Below are 18,344 nucleotides of genomic sequence, written 5' to 3'. Positions count from 1 at the left end.
ATTAAGGCTCTACATGTCCTTATTTATTTAAAAGCAAAGCTTAAAGAATTTTGCTGAAAATAATCAGTGGCTACAGTCTCCAACTAAATTTGCTCTTGCACTGACTACTATATAACACAGATACACTGTATCAAGAACAAACTAACATTGTGTACAGATAGGTAAAATTGCCTGATAAAGATTTCACTGGTATGTCACACAGCCATTGTTAGGTTGCAGCAAATGACCCCAGGAGCCCAGTGACTAACAAAAGAGATTTGTTTCTCACACATAAGGGTATGCTGTGGCTCTGTTTCACATGATTTTCTCATCCCAGGATCCAGATGGAAGGAGCTGACCCTAACTAGGGCATGTTGTTCTCACTGCAGAGGAAAAGAGCAATGGGAAAGTTGTGGGATGGCTCTTAAAGCATTGTCTTGAATGAGGCACATGTCACTTCAGTTCACAGTTCATTGGCCTAAGTAAGTTATGAGGCTAAGCCTGACAAATTCAACTCTTTCCCCCTGGAGGGCTTCTGCAGGAATAAGTCCACTGAAGAGGAGCAGACAATGTTTTTTTTTTGTTTTTTTTTTTTTTTTAATATTTTTATTTATTTCTAGGAGAGAGAGAGAGACAGCGCGAGCAGAGGAGGGTCAGAGAGAGAGGGAGTCACAGACTGAAACAGGTTCCAGGCTCTGAGCTGGCAGTCATCACAGAGCCCGACGCGGGGCTCGAACCCACGAACCGCGAGATCATGACCTAAGCGAAAGTCGGACGCTCAACCGACTAAGCCACCCAGGCGCCCCGCAGACAATGTTTTGAACAAATGATACAACCTGCTACATCTGGTAACATGTAGGTCACAGAATCTGACATCTTAAATAAATGATTAACCTCCCTGATTTAATCCTATACTGGTACCACATGAAGATAAGATTCTGTGTTGATCATTTGATAAAGCATTAGCAGCACCCTTCCTGCAGGCATTTACTAATTCTAATATCTCAAAGATGTCAGATAGTAAAGAATATTTATGGGGGATGCAGGGGAGGATAAACGAGAGTTTAAAATAAAACAGTAAAGGAGCAATGCACTTCTAAATTCACCAACGTGTTTCTAGTCATCAGAATAATTTCTCCTAGGCAAAAATCCACGATGTCTGAAGATAAAGAATGGGCCTTTAAGCAAGATCCTGGGGACTAATATTCTCCCCGGCTTCTTATGTTTACTGTTCTTTGTCATCCTCCTCCTCCTCATCATCATTATAAATATTAATAGTATGATTTTTATTAGTCATGCATTTCTGTACCCATTTGTCATGATCTTGAACAGGAAGAATTTTTAGTTTGTTCTAAAAGGTGTGGGACTGTTATATATATTATTTAGTTATTTTTAAAAACAACTAAAACATGTTACAAAGTGAACAGTATTGAAATGAGAAAGTGAAAGAATTAAGATAAACCCAAGTTATCTCATCAGAAAGGTTTGATTTGGGAAGGAGTCTGGGAGTTATGAAACAAAGAGAAAGTATAATCCTGGAAATTGAAGAAAGGGCATTGCTGAAGGCCAAAAATTGAGCCAAAATAATAATAAAAATAAATATGAAGGGCCAAGATGCAGAATGAAAGACAATGCAAACAGCAAATAGGATTAAACACCACAGCAGAAAACAACCAGAAAAATCTCAAGGGAGACCTATATTGAAGAACTCCCTACTGGCATGTCTACTCCTTTCCTGCCTTCCAGAAATCTTAATGCCAGGCTCCCCAAACCGACTGTGGGATAAGCATGTCACATTTCCCAGTGATGACCATATCACTTAATGTTATTTTTGTACTTAAAAACACTGATATGTATTATGGAATACAAAGTGCCTGGTGGCACAGTTGGTTAAGCCTCTGACTCTTGATCTCTGCTCAGGTCGTGATCTCATTCATGGGTTAGTGAGTTTGAGCCCTGCAGCAGGCTCTGTGCTGACAGTGTGGAGCCTGCTTGGGATTCTGTCTCCTCTTCTCTCTGCCCTTCCCCCATTTGTGCAAGCTCTCACTCTTTCTCTTTCTCTCTCTCAAAATAAATAAACAAACAAGTTTTTTTAATTATTAAAAAAGAAAGAAAGTAAAGTGCACATAACTTGTGAAGTGAAACCTGAGACTTCAAAGGCATTGTTTTCCTCAAGGGGCCATTTAAGGCTAGTCTGCAATTCTTGGGGGACATGTTTACTGTCTCTCCTCTGGCAGTGGGAGCAAGTGTGAGAAGTACCAGCCTAGAAAATCCTAACCTATGCATTTACAGAAACCATTAGAATTAATAATAACAACTGTAAATCTAACATGTTTGTGCTAAAGTGTGTGTGTGTGTGTGTGTGTGTGTGTGCAGAGTTGTAACACTTAGAAATGCTTCAAAACATAAAAAAAAAAAAAAAAAAAAAGGGGCGCCTGGGTGGCTTAGTCGGTTAAGCGTCTGACTTTCGCTTAGGTCATGATCTCACGGTTCGTGGGTTCGAGCCCCGCGTCAGGCTCTGTGCTGACTGCCAGCTCAGAGCCTGGAGCCTGTTTCAGTCTGTGACTCCCTCTCTCTCTGACCCTCCCCTGCTCACGCTGTCTCTCTCTCTCTCTCCTAGAAATAAATAAAAAAAAAAAAAAAAAAAGAAATGCTTCAAAACAATTCAGTGTTCTTAATATACCCCACTTTGTGGTACCCTGAAATAGTTAAACTGTGCTTTTGCAAAAGAAGTTTGGCTTTGCTTTAGAAAAGCATTCTGTGTATAAAAATCAAAAGCAAACTGTTGTAGGTGGATCTCCTCACAATTGCACTTAATCGATTTTCTGGAGAGTTCTTTATAATTGCAATACTCCCATCTGGTGGCCATAAGAGGTCATGAAGCACATAAAGATTTTAGATCTGCTTTAGCAATGGGTTTCCCCAAAATGGGGCTGCTGAGTCCGCAACAGAGGACCACGGGACCCAAAGGCAAAGGTGATCTGGGGATACCATATGCTGTGGGAGCAAAGTGTGAAAAAGAAGGGAGGTATGGGGAAAACAAAACAGGCAGAATATTAGCATCCTCTTCAGGGGTGTTGTCCGGATTAAGTGAGTAACTACACATCAGCACAGTGCCTGCTACATGGTAAACACTTAACATTATTAGACACTTTATTATTATTATTACTCCAAGAGAATTTCTGCTGGTGGGTGCCAGCAGGAATAATCAAAGGACTACTCAAAAGCCCACTTTTGAAGGAAATTGTGACTTCTGAGGGCATATCTGAGAGGTAAGATGAAATACTAAAGGCAGACTTCCTCTCCGAGCACAAAAAATTTCACATGTAAAAATAGAGAGGGAGGCTAGTAATTTAACGAATGTGGAGAGAAACTCACATCTGAGGTCTTAGCTCACATCTTGTTATATATGATAAATTCCTACAGGAGAAAGGACTCAGTTAAGATTATACATATGGAAAAGGTATCTATTATAATTCAGAGACTCTCTACATGAAATAAAATCTCTAGGTATAATGAATATGGGAAACACTGTAGCCTCTGCTGCCCTCGTCCTTCATCACAGAACATACACTGGAGAGGGCAGATGTGTGGCGACCCTGGGAGATCTTCAGCTACCTTGGTGGGCAGAAACCTCACAAACATAATGAGTGTATAACCCTACAGACCCTCCTGAAGTATCAGAAAGTTCACACTGGAAATATTTAGAGTCTAACCTTGCATCTCTCTCTTCCCTGACTACTCAGATACTCATTAACCATGTGCCCATATAGTTTTGGCTCTTGATTATATCCAAAGTTAGGTCAAAATCTGCCCACTTTGATCAAATCCTCTTACTACTAACTTCTAAAGGTTCAGCTGGGCACATTGGAAATAGGTGGAACTCTCCAAAATGTTTCTCTGTGCATTTTGAAGTTCTGGGCAGAAAGCTGAAGGACCCCAGGGCACAGGATGTGTTTTTATCTTCCTTCCAGGAAAAGGCTGTGACTTTGCAAGATAAAGAAGGATGTGAGATGTGACCAGCCAGATTTCTTTATGGGGAGGGATGAATTTAGATTTCTGGGACAGTTGGCTCCTGCAGAGGCTGGAGTGTGTTTCCATGGGCTAGAAGGAGTATACTTGGCAGGAATGTATGAATCTGACATGTGTAGGAAAGGAAAAATTCCCTGATAAAACTGTACACATACAGAACCAGATATGACAAGCAAAGAAAAACAGCATTTGAAGGGATTAATAAATTTTGGCCAAAAGCAAGGGATTGGATTAGGGACAAGACCAGGAACTCACATGTCTATACATAAACTAACAAAATATATGTTATAAAATTAACTTGTAATTTTAGCAAAAGGAAACCAATGCTATATCAGACAAAAGAAGCTATTATGTGATGAGACAATCATCAACAATAAAGTGGTGGAAGAAGTACATCTTGTTGAACAGAAATACTAGATAATATTTATTGAGTACTTACTGTATATCACATATGGTCACATATGTTCAAGGCATTTTACAATATTGGTGTCTGTATTTTTCAGATGGTAAACTATAGCACAGAGTGGTGATGCACCTGGTATGTAAATGCAGGAGTCTGGCCACAATGTCTAAGTTTTTATGCAATGCCTCTCTAACAGATTAGAGCTAGCCAGTAGAGGCTGAGAGAAATTCATAAATGATCATTGCAGGATCATTTCAGTTGAAAGTAAAATGAGAGAGAAAGAAAAATGAAATTTTTACAAGACAGGCATCTTGGCCTACTATCAGATATAATAATCCAGTGTAATTCAGAGGAGAAAACCTGACACTGAGACAAATATAGTAATGATTGGTGATTTCAGCTATCAGAAAAGCTGTAATCCAAATGCCCTCCCTTCCCCTGCTTGGGTTCTGAGAAGCCAAGACTGGCAGAGATGGTTTCACATTGAGGCTGCAAGGGATGCAGAGGAATCACGGGCAACAGGTGGGAACTCTGAGTTTGGAGGCAGGGAAAGGGTCATAAGTGGGCAGTGTGGGTTGGGGTAAGGAGAGGATGCTGGAAATTACGAAGGAAGGCTTAATGTCAATCCACATCAAAACTCTATATTTAGAAACATAGTTTTGTAGCATTTAGAAATTCAGCCATCTGAAAACCACCGACTCATGTTTCATATTTTGCACAGGTGGTGATAATATTCTGGATATGGGTCAATGGTTTCCAGTTCCTTTGACTCCAGCCTTACCTGGCAAGAATCTACTATGGTTGAAAGTATACCAGCTATTTCAGCATGCCAACTTTTGTTGGCAATGCAGAATCTGGAATTAGCTCTTCAGTTACCAACCAGACATCCAGGGAGCCTGAGGTAGAACTCTGTTTCACAGCCTATTTCTACTCATCACTATGTTGGCCTAGACTACACGGCTAGGTTTCTGACTCACTTTCTTTGCTTTGCTCTCTAATTCTGGTGGGTCCAGGAGGCTTACCCTTTGCTCTGTCCCACTGGGCCCGGCTTCTTTAGTTCCAGCTGCTGATTGTCAGATGCACAATGTTACCTATTGCGTGTCTATGTGTTTCTCTAGAAGAGATACAAAATCATGGAATTCTTGCTTGTGTGCAGTTTAAGTGTGAATAGATATACCAAACTGCCCTCCAGTGTATCTTTTCAGATTCCAACTTCTACTAGAATATATGAGAGGGCTTGTTTCATCCAAAGGCATGTGAAACAGCACTACTTTTTATGTGGAATATTATCAAATCGCAGGACTTCCAGAAGAGAGCAAGCAGAATGGTAGAGCTTTATTCATAATTCCCCAAACTTTGAAGCAACCAAGATGCCCTTCAATAAGTGAACAGATAAACAAGCAACATAGTATATCCAAATGATTGAATATTATTCAGAACAACTAAAAATAAATAAAATTTTTAAGTGATCAAAAAGAAGTTTGAAGCAATATTTCCTCAATATTTGAAGCAATATTTCAAATTTCTATAATGAAATTTTACACAATACTCTTATCCAGAAATTCCACAGCTAAGATTTTATCCTATAGCGACATGGACATATTGATTAAGGATTTGTGTTCAAAAATTATTCAGTGTTGTTAGTAATAGCAAAAGCCCGGAAACAATGAAATATCTATTAAGAGTTGGATAAGTAAATTATGCTTCCTTTCCATATGGAATACTATAAAACAGTTAAAAAGAGGCAACCCTACATGCAGCATGTAAGTAAGCTCCATGAATAAAGGAATTATCTTTTTTTTTCATTAATATATTCCCAAATAACTAGGGTTGTACCTGGTACATAGTGGGTGCTCAAGAAGTTCTTACTGAACAGGACACTTGAGTGGTTCAGTTGGTTAAGCATCCAACTGTGGCTCAGGTCATGTTCTTATGGTCTATCAGTTCGAACCCCGTGTTGGGCTCTGTGCCGACAGCTTTGATCCTGGAGCCTGCATTATATCTGTGTCTCCCTCTCTCTCTCTGCCCCTCCCCTGCTCACACTCTGTCTCTGTCTCTCAAAAATAAGTAAGTGTCAAAATTTTTTTTTAAAAAAAGTATTTACTGAATAAATGAATAGGGAATATTTGTTGCATTTCTTAATGCAAGGTACAAGACAATGTACATATAATGTGGCCTCATTTATGTGACTAATAAAGATATATATGCATGAGTACATATTTCATAAGTCTAGAAGTATACATAAGAATCTGGCAACCATAAAGAAGAAATGGAGGCCGGTAGTTAGGGAGGGAAGTGCAATTTAACCTCATTGTATTCCTATTTATAAATAAAATAACATTCCCCAAGGGAAGAAAAGCAAATATCAACCCAAAAATCAATAAGGAATTAAAGAATGCCCATGAGAAAGAAAGGACAAGATATGAATAGGCAATTCACAAAAGAAGAAAGAGAAATTATCAATGTTCAAACTAAACAAAATTAATGCTAATAAAAAGCAACAAATGAAAACTTTTTTTTTTTACCTATCAAATCTGTAGACTAAAACATCCTCAAAACACAAAGTTGGAAAGGGTAGAGGGAAATGGGCACAGTTATTCACTGCTGATGGCAGCGTAATTTGGTATATCCTTTCTGGAGGGTATTAGGCCTCAAGAATTTGTAACAAAATGCACAATAAAGTTAGTTAGATATGTCCCTTACATTTAATACAAGCTATCCAACTACCAGGAATCAAACAAATGTAATGGCTGTTTATACAGAGATTCAAAGCAATGTAGCTTGTGTGTGTGTGTGTGTGTGTGTGTGTGTGTGTGTATACACACACACATATGTATATATACAAACATATACACACACAAACATATTAAATATATATACTTGTCTACCACTGGAAGACTAAGTAAATTTTAGTATGTGTATTCAATAAAATTATGCATACATTTAAAATTATTTATCTATATGCTTTTGGATTCGGAAAACTGCTCAAAACATGTCGAGAAAAAGAAAACAGGTCAGAAGAGAAAACAACAATCATTCACATTAAAAAATGAAGAGAAAAATATATGAAACTTCAGCAAATATAATACTTAAAGGTTAAACATTAGAAGTATAATCATTTAAATTAGAAATAAAGTAAAAGACAAGAATGGCCATTATCACCAGTAATATTCAAGAACTTAGTAGCTGTCCTGGCCATTATTATATGAAGAGAAATTAAATAAACTGCATAAATGCAGACTGCAAAGGAACAAGGCTCATCATTTACACAATATGATTGACCACCTAGGAAATCTAAGAAAATCACTGAAAAAATAGTATTACAATAAATAGAAGAGTTTAATAAGGGGCCAGATATAAGATAAATGTATAAAAATCAATTGCTTTCTTTTATGTGCAATGACTACTAAATGTCCCCTATATATCATCAACCAAAACTATAAAATGATTAAGCATAAACTTAAGCAAGAATATCCAAGATTGTTCTTATGAAGTAACAATCCAAACCATCACCAAAGGATTAAAAAAGATGCCAAATTTCCCCCAAAATTAATGTAGAAATTCAATGCAATCCCAACCAAAATCCAAAGGAATGTTTTATAAAGGAAATTGACAAATTTATTCTTAACTTCTTATGTGAAACACACATAAGCACACTCCCCCCTCAATAATAGCCGAGAAATTTTTGAAAAATGAAGATCAAGTGAGGAAGACAATTGTTCTACCACAGTATATAGTTATGGAGATTAAACAGTATGTATATATAATTATAAACTTCATTAAGATGAAATAAAAGACAAAGTTAAAACATACACAACTCACCAGGATAAAATATCTTCAACTTTCAACTGATTAATAGCTATATGCATATATTTAGTGATTTTATATATACAGCCATCAGATAGATTCATTATGTATATAGTCATTATATGTCTGTACTATAAATAAATTACTGATAAATTATAAACAACCTATTTTAAAAATGAGTAAAGGATATTAATAGGCACATAGCAAAGAGGAAATTAAAGTGGCCAATAAACATAAAACAAGAGGAACAAATCTCTTTTTAAGTTTTCAAATCAAACCCATAAGATTTTATTGTGGTTTTTGTTCACTATAGTGGCAACTTTTTAAAAGACCCATAATGTCACATACTGTGGAGAAGTGGATAGATATATTCTGGCACCGTCACTTAGGACAGAGACTATCCATATCTACTTACTCTTGAGATTTCTAAACTAGGTGACCCAGAAATCATACTTCTGTGAAAACAATCTTAGAAAAATTTGCAACAAACTTAATGTTCATCAATACTATACATCTATTAAATAAATTGCTGAGGATTCTATATAATTTAAAACAATAAGGATGATTCTATTTTCATTAAAACTTTTAAAACATATGTTCCAGTTTCTACTGCTAGAATGAATCCTCCCGAGGCTAGTGACTTAAAACAACTAGAATTCAGACCAGACACCATAAAACTGGCTGGTCTCTACTCCATCAAGTCTGGAGCCTCAGCTGGGAGGACTCAACACCTGGAAGCTATTCACCAGCGGGGGCCCTTGACTAGAGCACCTCCATGGGACCTCTTTACTGAGGCTTCTTGATAGAATGACAATGGCTTCAGGGTAATCCTACTTTACATGGTAACTCAGGGCTCCAAAAGTAGGTATTTTCATCAAACAATGGAGAAACTGCCTTGCTTTTCTGACCTAGCTTCATGAGTTAGACAGTGTCATTTCTGCCACTTTCTGTTGTCACAAGCCTGCTCAAATTCAAGGAGAGGGGATATGGTGTCTCCCTCTCAATGTGAAATCACATAAGCATGTGAAATGGGAGACACAGTGGTGACCATCTTTTTGAAAATACAACCTGCCACAACATATTAGAGAAGAAAGCGAATTGCAAAGTATCTATAGTCTGATGTCATCTATATATTAAAAAACCTTTGTGTATCTGCATGCAAATGTGCATAAATGTGACTGGATAACTATGCATGGTGAATATACAGAAGATCTTTTCAAAAGATATACCTCATACTGTTAACAACAGTTAGCTCCAAAGAGGGGAGTGAGATTACACAGTTGGAGATGGAGGGAACCATTCACTTTTCTTCTAATGGGTTGAGACTCTGCAGTTAGTTGCAAGGTGAGATGTGCAAAGAACAAGTAGTATGTCTGGAAACTGGAAAACTGCACGCAAGTAGAAAGGGGACATGAGACATGAATTGTTGCCAGCAAACCCTCCCAGCTAAATTTCTAAAAAGCATGATAAGATACCAGATGATCAAATGTCAGATTCCACTGACGGAGGGGAAAACATCAAAATGGATGGCCTAATACTTGAGCCAGGCAGTTGAATCTGTGGCTAATACTGTATTGGTAACAGAGATGCGATGTTAGCAACACATGAGCTTCTGTGCTTTGTTTTGTTTTCTATCTTTAGCTTTCCAGCAAAAAGTACCTTTTATAAACTATAGTTTGCTCTCAACTGTAATAACAAAAAGAAAAAGCTATTTCCTAGTTACGCAGATATGTAGAAACACAAGGACGTCTCTTTTCACCAAGTGCTACCCCAAATCTACGTTCAGATTGTGGGTGGAACTAGGATTGAGAATAAAAGAAGCATGGTATTAGGGTGGGATTCTCTTTCTGAATTTGACCATTTTCAACTAAAATTACTGAAGCTCCTTTTTGTATGTAGACCCGGACTTTACTAGTTTATTATAAAAGTTCAGATTCAATAACGTTTTATAGTGAACACCAGAACTTACTATAAAACTACAGTAATCAGGACAGTGTTATATTAGCATAAGAATGACGTTATGGACCTAAATAGCCCAGAAATATTCCCACACTTACATGGTCATTTTATTTTTGATGAGGATTCCCAAACAATCCAGTGGGGAGGGAAAAGCCTCTTCAATAAATGTGTAGAAAAACTGTTTATACATAGAGGGGGGAGAAGAACCTTGATCCTTACTTCATACTGTACACAAAAATTAATTTGAGATGGATAATGAATATACTAAAAGTTAAAACTATAAAGTTTCCAGTCTAGAAAAAAAGCACAGGACAATATTTTTGTGACCTAAAAGACAGGCAAAATATCTTAAAGAAGATAGAGAAAATAAAAAAGTTAAAATAAAAAGTGGCTAAATCTAACTTCAAAATTAAAAATACTTCTTTTAAAGACATTGCTACAGAAATTAATAGACTAGCCACAAACTAGGAGAAAACTGCTGTAAAGCATACATCTCATAAATCAATAGTGTCTAGACTATAACAAGCATTTCTATAATTCAGTAATAAAAAAACAAATAAACTCAAAGAGAGCACAATAGAGAAACAAGATCCAAGTGATTCTCAGTATAGAAGAACAACCAGATACTTGAGGAAAAAGTCACTCCAATACCATCACCACCCTCATATTTTATCCAAGCTCTGAATACAATGAAAATATTATTTAATATTTCAAAAGTAAAACATTAATTGGCATACATACATGCTCACTAAAAAGGAAATCTGATATAAAAATAAGCATTTCCTTCTATCCATTAATCTCATACTAATTAACTCTTTAAAAATTATGGGTAATAATAATTCACACACACAAAAAGCTGAGTTACATATAATTATTTCTTTATTTCACAGCCTTTTTAAAAATATAAACCACTAAGTAGTTTGAAAAACACACAAGGAATAATCATTTAGCAGCCACAATATTACAAAAATAAAGTAAACCAGAATGAAGCACAACAGAAAAAAATAATTCCTGCTGACTCACTCTGACTAGGAACACATAATGTTCACTAGAAATGTTAAATGGACCAGCACCACCATTTTTCCATCACCAATTATCACAAAAATCAATCACAGGACCTATTCCTAGGAGATCATTGCATTTATACAGAAATATGTGCAATGTGTAGATGTCAAGTTAACATCTTGAATTTAGTTCCAAGATACTATTTTTCCTTTCCTCTGGGAGACAAGTTCAACGGCAAGGTAGGATAGTGAAGACCATGGAACACCAAACACATGACTGGCCCAAACCCCTCCCAGGTGGTTGTAAAACACAAGAAAAAAAGAAAGTTGAATAGTGGAGCTGACAATACAACAGCCACTAGCCACATATGGCTATTTACATTTTAATTATTTAAAATTAAATAAAATTAAAATTTACTTCCTCAGTCACACTAGCCACATTTCGAGTGTTCACCAGTTACACATGGCTAATGGCTACCATAATGGACAGTGCAAATATAGAACATTTCTGTCATCACAGAAAGTTTTTTTGGACAGCCTTGGATGTGGGAAGTGTTTCTTCTCCCTTTGCTTAGGCAGGATGTAGGCTGATTACGGAAGCAGCTTTGAGAAGTAAGTCTTCTCTCAGGATATTCCTAGATTGGTGGTGGAGTCACAGAAGGGAGTAAAGTAGCCTTTCTTTACATAGATTACCTTCTCCTATATATGAAAGAGATGATCCTTTTCTGAGGATCAAACAAAAACTAGACTCCACCAAAAATCTGTAAGGAAAATTAGAGATACATGAAGCAGATGGGAAAGCAGCAAGGTAGAACATTCTTTATCCCATTCCAAACCTCCATAGATTATGTCCACTAAGGAAGCGGACAGGTTCCCAGGGTCCTCTAGAAAATCCTGACGCCAGCCAAGCCATTGGTTGATTGCAAAAGCCAGTCCTGGCAGGTGTTTCATGAAAAAAAACTAGCACGTCTTCACTCTTCAAACTACTGTCTGAGCAGAGCAGTGTTGCTTGGAGTATTGTTAGCTGTGAAGGAGTTGCAGTTTTGATCTATTTGAACATTATGCTCCCTTACAGCTGTATTTTGTAGCCAGAGCACAGACTGCTACTTTGTTTCCCAAAGATCCACCATCATTGTTTTCCTTCGATTTCCTCGGATTTTTTTGTTGAAAGCTGTTAATATGTCCAGCTACAGAAACTACATTTCTCATGCAACCTTGCAGATATGACACAGTCTGGCCAATGAGATGTAAGTAAAAGTTGCTGGGCTGCTGAGAAAGCTCTTTAAAAGGAAGCTGACTCAAAATGGTGTGCCCCGTTTTCTCTTTCAGCTTCCTTCATCTTCTTGGGGGAGCTGCAGCAACCATCTTGGGACCTAAGGGAAAAGCCAAGGGAACCTCAGGGACCACCTTGACCCTGCCATCTGTGAGCTGCTGAACCAATACCAGGAATAGTTTACTCCCAATCTCCTTGTCACATGAGAATGAAACAAAACCCCTACTTTGTTTAAGCTACCATTGAGTCCAATAACTTCCTACTCTATTACTGAGACAGCAATCCATCTTGATTCCCAATAGGAAAGCAAGATTTCCATCTTAAAGTAAAAACAAAACAAAACCAACCAACCAAACAAACAAACAAAAAAACAAGGGGCACTTTGGTGGCTCAGTCCGTTAAGGGTCTGACTTTGGGTCAGGTCATGATCTAGGTTTGTGAGTTCAAGCCCTGCTTTAGGCTCTGTGCTGACAGCTCAGAGCCTGGAACCTGCTTCAGATTCTGTGTCTCTGTCTCTCTCTGCCCCTTCTCTGTTCACTCTCTCTCTCTCTCTCTCTCTTTCAAAAATAAATAAACAGTAAACAATTTTTTAAAAAAACTTGCCAGAAGGATATATATATATCTAACAAAGTTCAAGTAACTTCATAGAGTCATACTAAAAAAACCAAAATTTAAGTATAAAAATTTAAACTTCAAGGTGTCTGGATGGCTCAGTGGGTTGATCATCAGACTTCGGCTCAGGTCATGATCTCACAGCTCGTGGGTTCCATTCCTACATTGTACTTTGCACTGATGGCATGAAGCCTGCTTTCCATTTTCCGTCTCCCTCTCTTTTTGCCCCTTGCCCACGTGTGCTCTCTCTCAAAAATAAACACTAAAAATTTTTTTTTTTTAATTTTAATTTCAACCTACCCACATCTACACAGCACAACAGTGGAAGAAATGATTAGGCTTATTACATAAAATAGCCGCTATTAAGGAAAACAAGAGGATTTTTAGCTGAATTCATCAGGAAGTTTTTCTGAGTGCCTATTATATTGTGACCACCGTTCTAAACACAGGTCGGCCCTACTGATCACCCAAGTTCTTATGTGGTAAAATGCTAACTACTCGGATAATTAATCAGATTATTATTTAATCTGTGGCTTTATTGTGTAAACAAAGTAAGAAATGTAGAGTTGATGATTTATTTCACTGACTCAAAACAAAAACAAATAACAAAAATCAACTTCCAATATCTGCAACTCAATCTTTAATTCCCCTTGTTAGTGACACAGAAACCTGAGAGTGATTTCCTAATGATCTCAGAGTTTTATTTGTGGTATTAGCTAAAATAAGTACACCTGCCCCAGAGTAGCTATAAAAATTAAAACCAAAGTCCAGTACTCTGTATATACATTCTATGTACTGCACTAGTACCATTAGTATTCTAAACGTCCCTAGATTAGTAGGTATGAGTTAGAAAAAGTAAACATTTACCACTATCCTAAATGGTTAACTATATATAATGTTTAAATATGGGGCCATTAAAAAAATTTAGTTCTTTTGCACTTATTTTGAAACTATAAACAAAATTGGAAATATGAAATGTCAAGCTATAAATGAGGATATTGCATGTAAAACAACTCACCTAGTTCCAAGTTTCCACCCCTGCAAGTGAACCAAAAACAAATCCTGGCAACTTGTCATTCCCAGAAAAGCCAGTGCATGGCACACTCTGGGTAAATTTTCTCTCTTATTCTGTGGAACTGCACCAGATGGCAACAGTCCTGCATCTACAGCTGTGCCCTAAAATTGAAGTTCAGACATAGGAATCTACTTTATTAGACATTTTAGGTTTTGCAGTTGTGAGTGTGATGTCATTCTCATTCAACTTAAAAATGGCTATCTTTCCAAGTGCAACTGCTGATTTATTGCATTGACAGGTTTGGAAATCAGTGAAACAATCAAGATTATTTATCCTAATAAAATTTGAAGTCATTTTAAACAACTGAAATTTAGGCACAATGAAATAAGAACACCTGACATAAAATATGAATATTTCTTACTAAATAAATGATGGCTCATTTCCTGATAATGTAAGAAATTCAACTCAGCTTCTCACATTGCTGAAGAGTCGCTAAATACCTTCTATTTGAAATAAAACATAAGAATCTTCTATAATCAAGTTACATTTTAGTAATGAGCAGTTATTTTAAATGTTCCTTATTTTTCAAATGTTTTAATGTGCACCTATATGCATACCATCTTTGAAAATCAATGTGGTACAGTGGAAGGATCAGAATGTGGTCAGCAGATGGGGCAGCCAACATGCACAAACTGGGAACCTAGACCATTGTGGCTGTCAGAGCAGTAGATCAAGAATACATACAGAGAGAAAAAAATAAGTGAGTTCAGAAATAGTTTTAATTTGGGAGATTAGTCTTTGTTGAGTTTTAGAAAAATGACGATTGAATAAATGAATAGAAAAAGACAGTTTGAGTACATGTGTCAAAGTTTCAAAAGCAGAGTGCCTAACCAAGCAGGGGTGAGGCAGGAGATCAACAGCAGCAAGTTCTGAGAGCAAATGTGAGGCAGCTTACTTCCCAGAGTTTAGGGCCACATTCCAGGCAGGCAGTGATTGAGTAACTGGAATAAATAGCGGTTTTATTTTTTTGGCCTAGACAAATGGCAACGTAGCAACTAATAATTAGATTACAAGGAGAGTATAAAGTGGCACTGGGCACAAGATAGAAAACTAACCATTCCTTTCATGTCCTTTCAAACAAAGTCAGTAGAGCCAAAACCCAGGTTAATACTGGGATGGCAGCAAACTACTCACCCTGAGTTCTCCAAAGTCTCCTCTCTACAAGAGTCAGGGCTGGTTCACACCTCTGGACTCCAGTGGCACTGCTAGAAAGATTAAAGGATTACAACATCAAGAAGTCAAGGAGGTGGTTACAATAATTTGCACTCCGGTTATTAATAAAGTACAAAGTGACTGTTTTCCGCCCTTGTAAACAACTATAATGACTAATTAACTACTCCTACACTCATCTTCAATGTCCATATTAACCATATAACCCTATAGTTAAATGCCACTGCCAAAGTGTCAACCGATTAGAGAGCTATTGTTTAAAATACAAGAGAGAGTCACTGCAGTTGATTCTGAGATTCAAACTGGAAATTCAAATCAAGTCGTATGATGGCTCTGGTAAAGAGAAGGATGGATAGATAGAATTATATATATTTACATATAGAGAGAAATATGTGTGTATATATACACATACATACACACACATACATACATATACACACACCTATATTTCATTAACAACAGGTCTGTTTTAGCAAAATGAGATAGAAATGTGGGAAAATATCTGAATGTCTCAGCCAAAAAAAAATTCCCCATAATTATGTTTACCTACATGAGACTATTTTTCTTTCTCTTGAATTATCAAAATAATTGTCCTCTACTTCACTTTCATATTATCAACTTAGGAAAAACTTGGCATTTGGTTTTTTTATATCCTCTCTACATGGTTTGTATACCTCAAATTAATAAATATTTTCAAAATTCAGTCATGACATAGACAGCTTATCCCACCTTAATATAACTGACCCATATTTTCCCTTATTGAAGACAAATAATACCTGCATTACATATTTCAACTCCAAGACCCACTGCACTGTTTGCCAAAAGAGTAGAATGATTATTAAAATTGCAAACACTCTTCACATTCCATTCTAATTTCTATGCTCCTCTACATACACACTGATTCTTGCACTGAGTTAGGAATCAGTTTGGCTGCTCAGTTCTAGCAGAAGTTCATCAGTTCTAAGGGGGAGAAGAAGGGCGGAAATGGTGGGGGAAAGGGAGAGAGGCAAACCATGAGAGACTCTTGAATGCTGACAAAAACTGAGGACTGATGGATGTGGGAGGGAGGGGGGTTGGGCATGGAGGAGGACACTTGTGGGGATGAGCACTGAGTGTTATGTGGAAACTAATTTGACAATAAACTATTTGTAAAAAAAAAAAAAAAAAAGAAGTTCATCAGTTCTAAGTGGGAGAGGGTCCTTTCATTGCACCCATTTCTTCGATCCTAACCTTTCACTGTTTCAGGCCCTGGGTCTTCAGAGGTTTAGCTATACCCAGGGGCAAAGTGTTATCTAGGGCGGCCCCCTCTTACCATTGGAAGAAAACGTCCATCTCAGGTTGTTCAGGTCCCCTCTGTGAAGGGTTTCCCATTACCAGCTGGAACTGCAGTTGCGGTCCTCAGCACACCAACCCCGAGCAGCAGCTTGACTCCAGAACTCGAGACGACATAAACTGAGGCAGAAGCATCTGGAAGATGAAACTGTTATTTCCCCAAACTGACGTTGCCCTGGAGGGTGCTTAGGGCACGTCAATGAGAAGTTTATTGCTGCCCGTCAATCTTCTCGCAAATGGTCTAGTCATGTAATCTAAAAAGACACCCTTGCTCCTCTGGTCCTCTTTTTCCTGTTGCCCTAAAACGTGTAAACAGTACCTCTTTTCACCTGCCCAGCCCTTCGGAGCAACCCCAAGTCATTTCCCAAATGACTACTAACGCTCACCGTCCCGCTGTTCCAGAGCCTAAACCCACCCGGTATGGCAACTCTGCAGGCATCAACGGGGTCGGTGGCTAGAAGAGGAGGAAGGATTAAGGGGGAGATGGGCCACTGTTGGACGAACCCCATTTAGCCTCTACCAGAGCGTAAAGATATTTAAAGCAGTATTCGACATACTTCAAGTGCCACTGTTTCCTCCAGCTTCCTGTCCCAAAGCCTACACTCTAAATAATTTGGACATTTAGGTTGGCACTTGATTTCTGGAATCAAATTTGGTATGGAAGTGGTTGGACTGAATTATCTGAATGGTTTGGTTTTCGATCCTTTCCGTACAAGCTCAAATGCAGTGGAACTGGGAAGAAGAGCTTGCAGGTGCCCAAAGCCAAGCCGACTCCACAGGCTGAACGTCTCTCTTTCTTCCTCTCTCAGCCCCCTCCCCCGGAAAAGCTGAGGGTCCATTCCTAAGAGCACAGCGCTAGCCCAGACCCCAAACACCCACCGTGCCAGGCAACCGAGCGTGCCTGAAGCCCCCAGCTCCCCCAAGGGGCGGAGAAACTCGCCCCTCCGCAGGCCCCTTTGACCCCCGAACGAACCTGTCAGCGCTACCACCGAGCCTCGCACTGGAACCTGGGTGGCCACGCGGACAGACAGTCGATGCTGAGACCCTGCTTGGCGCCCGCGCAGCTCCGTGCCTTCCTGCTAGTGCCCGCGCCTTACGGGTCACACCGCTTGCTCTCGGGAGAAGCCCCAAGGCTCCCGGTGCACTGAGAGACGCCCGGGCTGCAGCGCCCCGGCTGTGCTGGCCACAGAGTTCTTCAGCTGCTTGATGACCACGAAGAGCAGGAGGAAAAGTAAGAAGAGCAGAAAGAAAAAGAGTGCCAGGTAGAGCAGAAAGTTGAGCTCCCACTCCATGCTGGAGGCGCCGGCGCCCGGTGGCTGTGCGCGCTAGGCGCGGAGAGCAGCTGGCGGACAAGGCTTGCCACCCGTTCTCCCACCTCCGAGTCTCCTCCGCCCCCTTACGGGAGCCCGGCTTTGGGCGCCTACTTCGCGGTCCTTGATCGGCCTCTCCCAGTTCAGAGGAAAAGCGCCAAGGAGCTGGTTAATCCCGGCTCCGCCTCTCCCAGCAGGCACAAGAGCCTCCCGCCTCGCAGAGATCCTCTCCTGCGCTCTTAGGGACGTGAGCGGATTTTTCTAGGAGCAAATTTAGCGGGTGAGGACGCCAGGAGAAGAGGTCATAGCTCAGTCTCCCAAGGGGTGATGTGGCTGCTGTTTTGCAAATGATCTTAAGATACCCATCCCCAACATCCAATGGGTCCCT

At 38.9% G+C, this 18,344-nt stretch overlaps 1 protein-coding gene across 3 annotated transcripts in view; it reads right to left on the bottom strand.

Moving 5' to 3' along the window:
• The window catches only part of SMIM43 (small integral membrane protein 43), a 42,232-nt gene extending 24,155 nt beyond the window's left edge, over positions 1 to 18,077 (bottom strand). Inside the window, exons 1-4 of one of the 3 annotated variants that reach the window (XM_039241610.1) lie at positions 17,620 to 18,077; positions 16,627 to 16,781; positions 15,279 to 15,349; positions 11,072 to 12,557 (exon numbers count right to left, since the gene is read on the bottom strand). In XM_039241610.1, coding sequence (XP_039097541.1) covers positions 17,747 to 17,938 — 192 coding nt within the window. In that variant the 5' untranslated portion in view covers positions 17,939 to 18,077 and the 3' untranslated portion in view covers positions 11,072 to 12,557; positions 15,279 to 15,349; positions 16,627 to 16,781; positions 17,620 to 17,746. Of the gene's footprint in view, positions 1 to 11,071; positions 12,558 to 15,278; positions 15,350 to 16,626; positions 16,782 to 17,619 lie in introns of those variants that run through there. The other 2 variants (XM_039241612.1, XM_039241611.1) reach the window with 2 other exon arrangements.
• Positions 18,078 to 18,344: the final 267 nt, after the last annotated feature.

This window comes from Hyaena hyaena, unplaced genomic scaffold (assembly GCF_003009895.1).
Source record: "Hyaena hyaena isolate Hyena2069 unplaced genomic scaffold, ASM300989v1 scaffold_198, whole genome shotgun sequence".
Taxonomy (NCBI): Eukaryota; Metazoa; Chordata; class Mammalia; order Carnivora; family Hyaenidae; genus Hyaena; species Hyaena hyaena.
The sequence above is the reverse complement of the archived record's forward strand: the minus strand, read 5'-3'. Positions and strand labels throughout refer to the sequence as shown.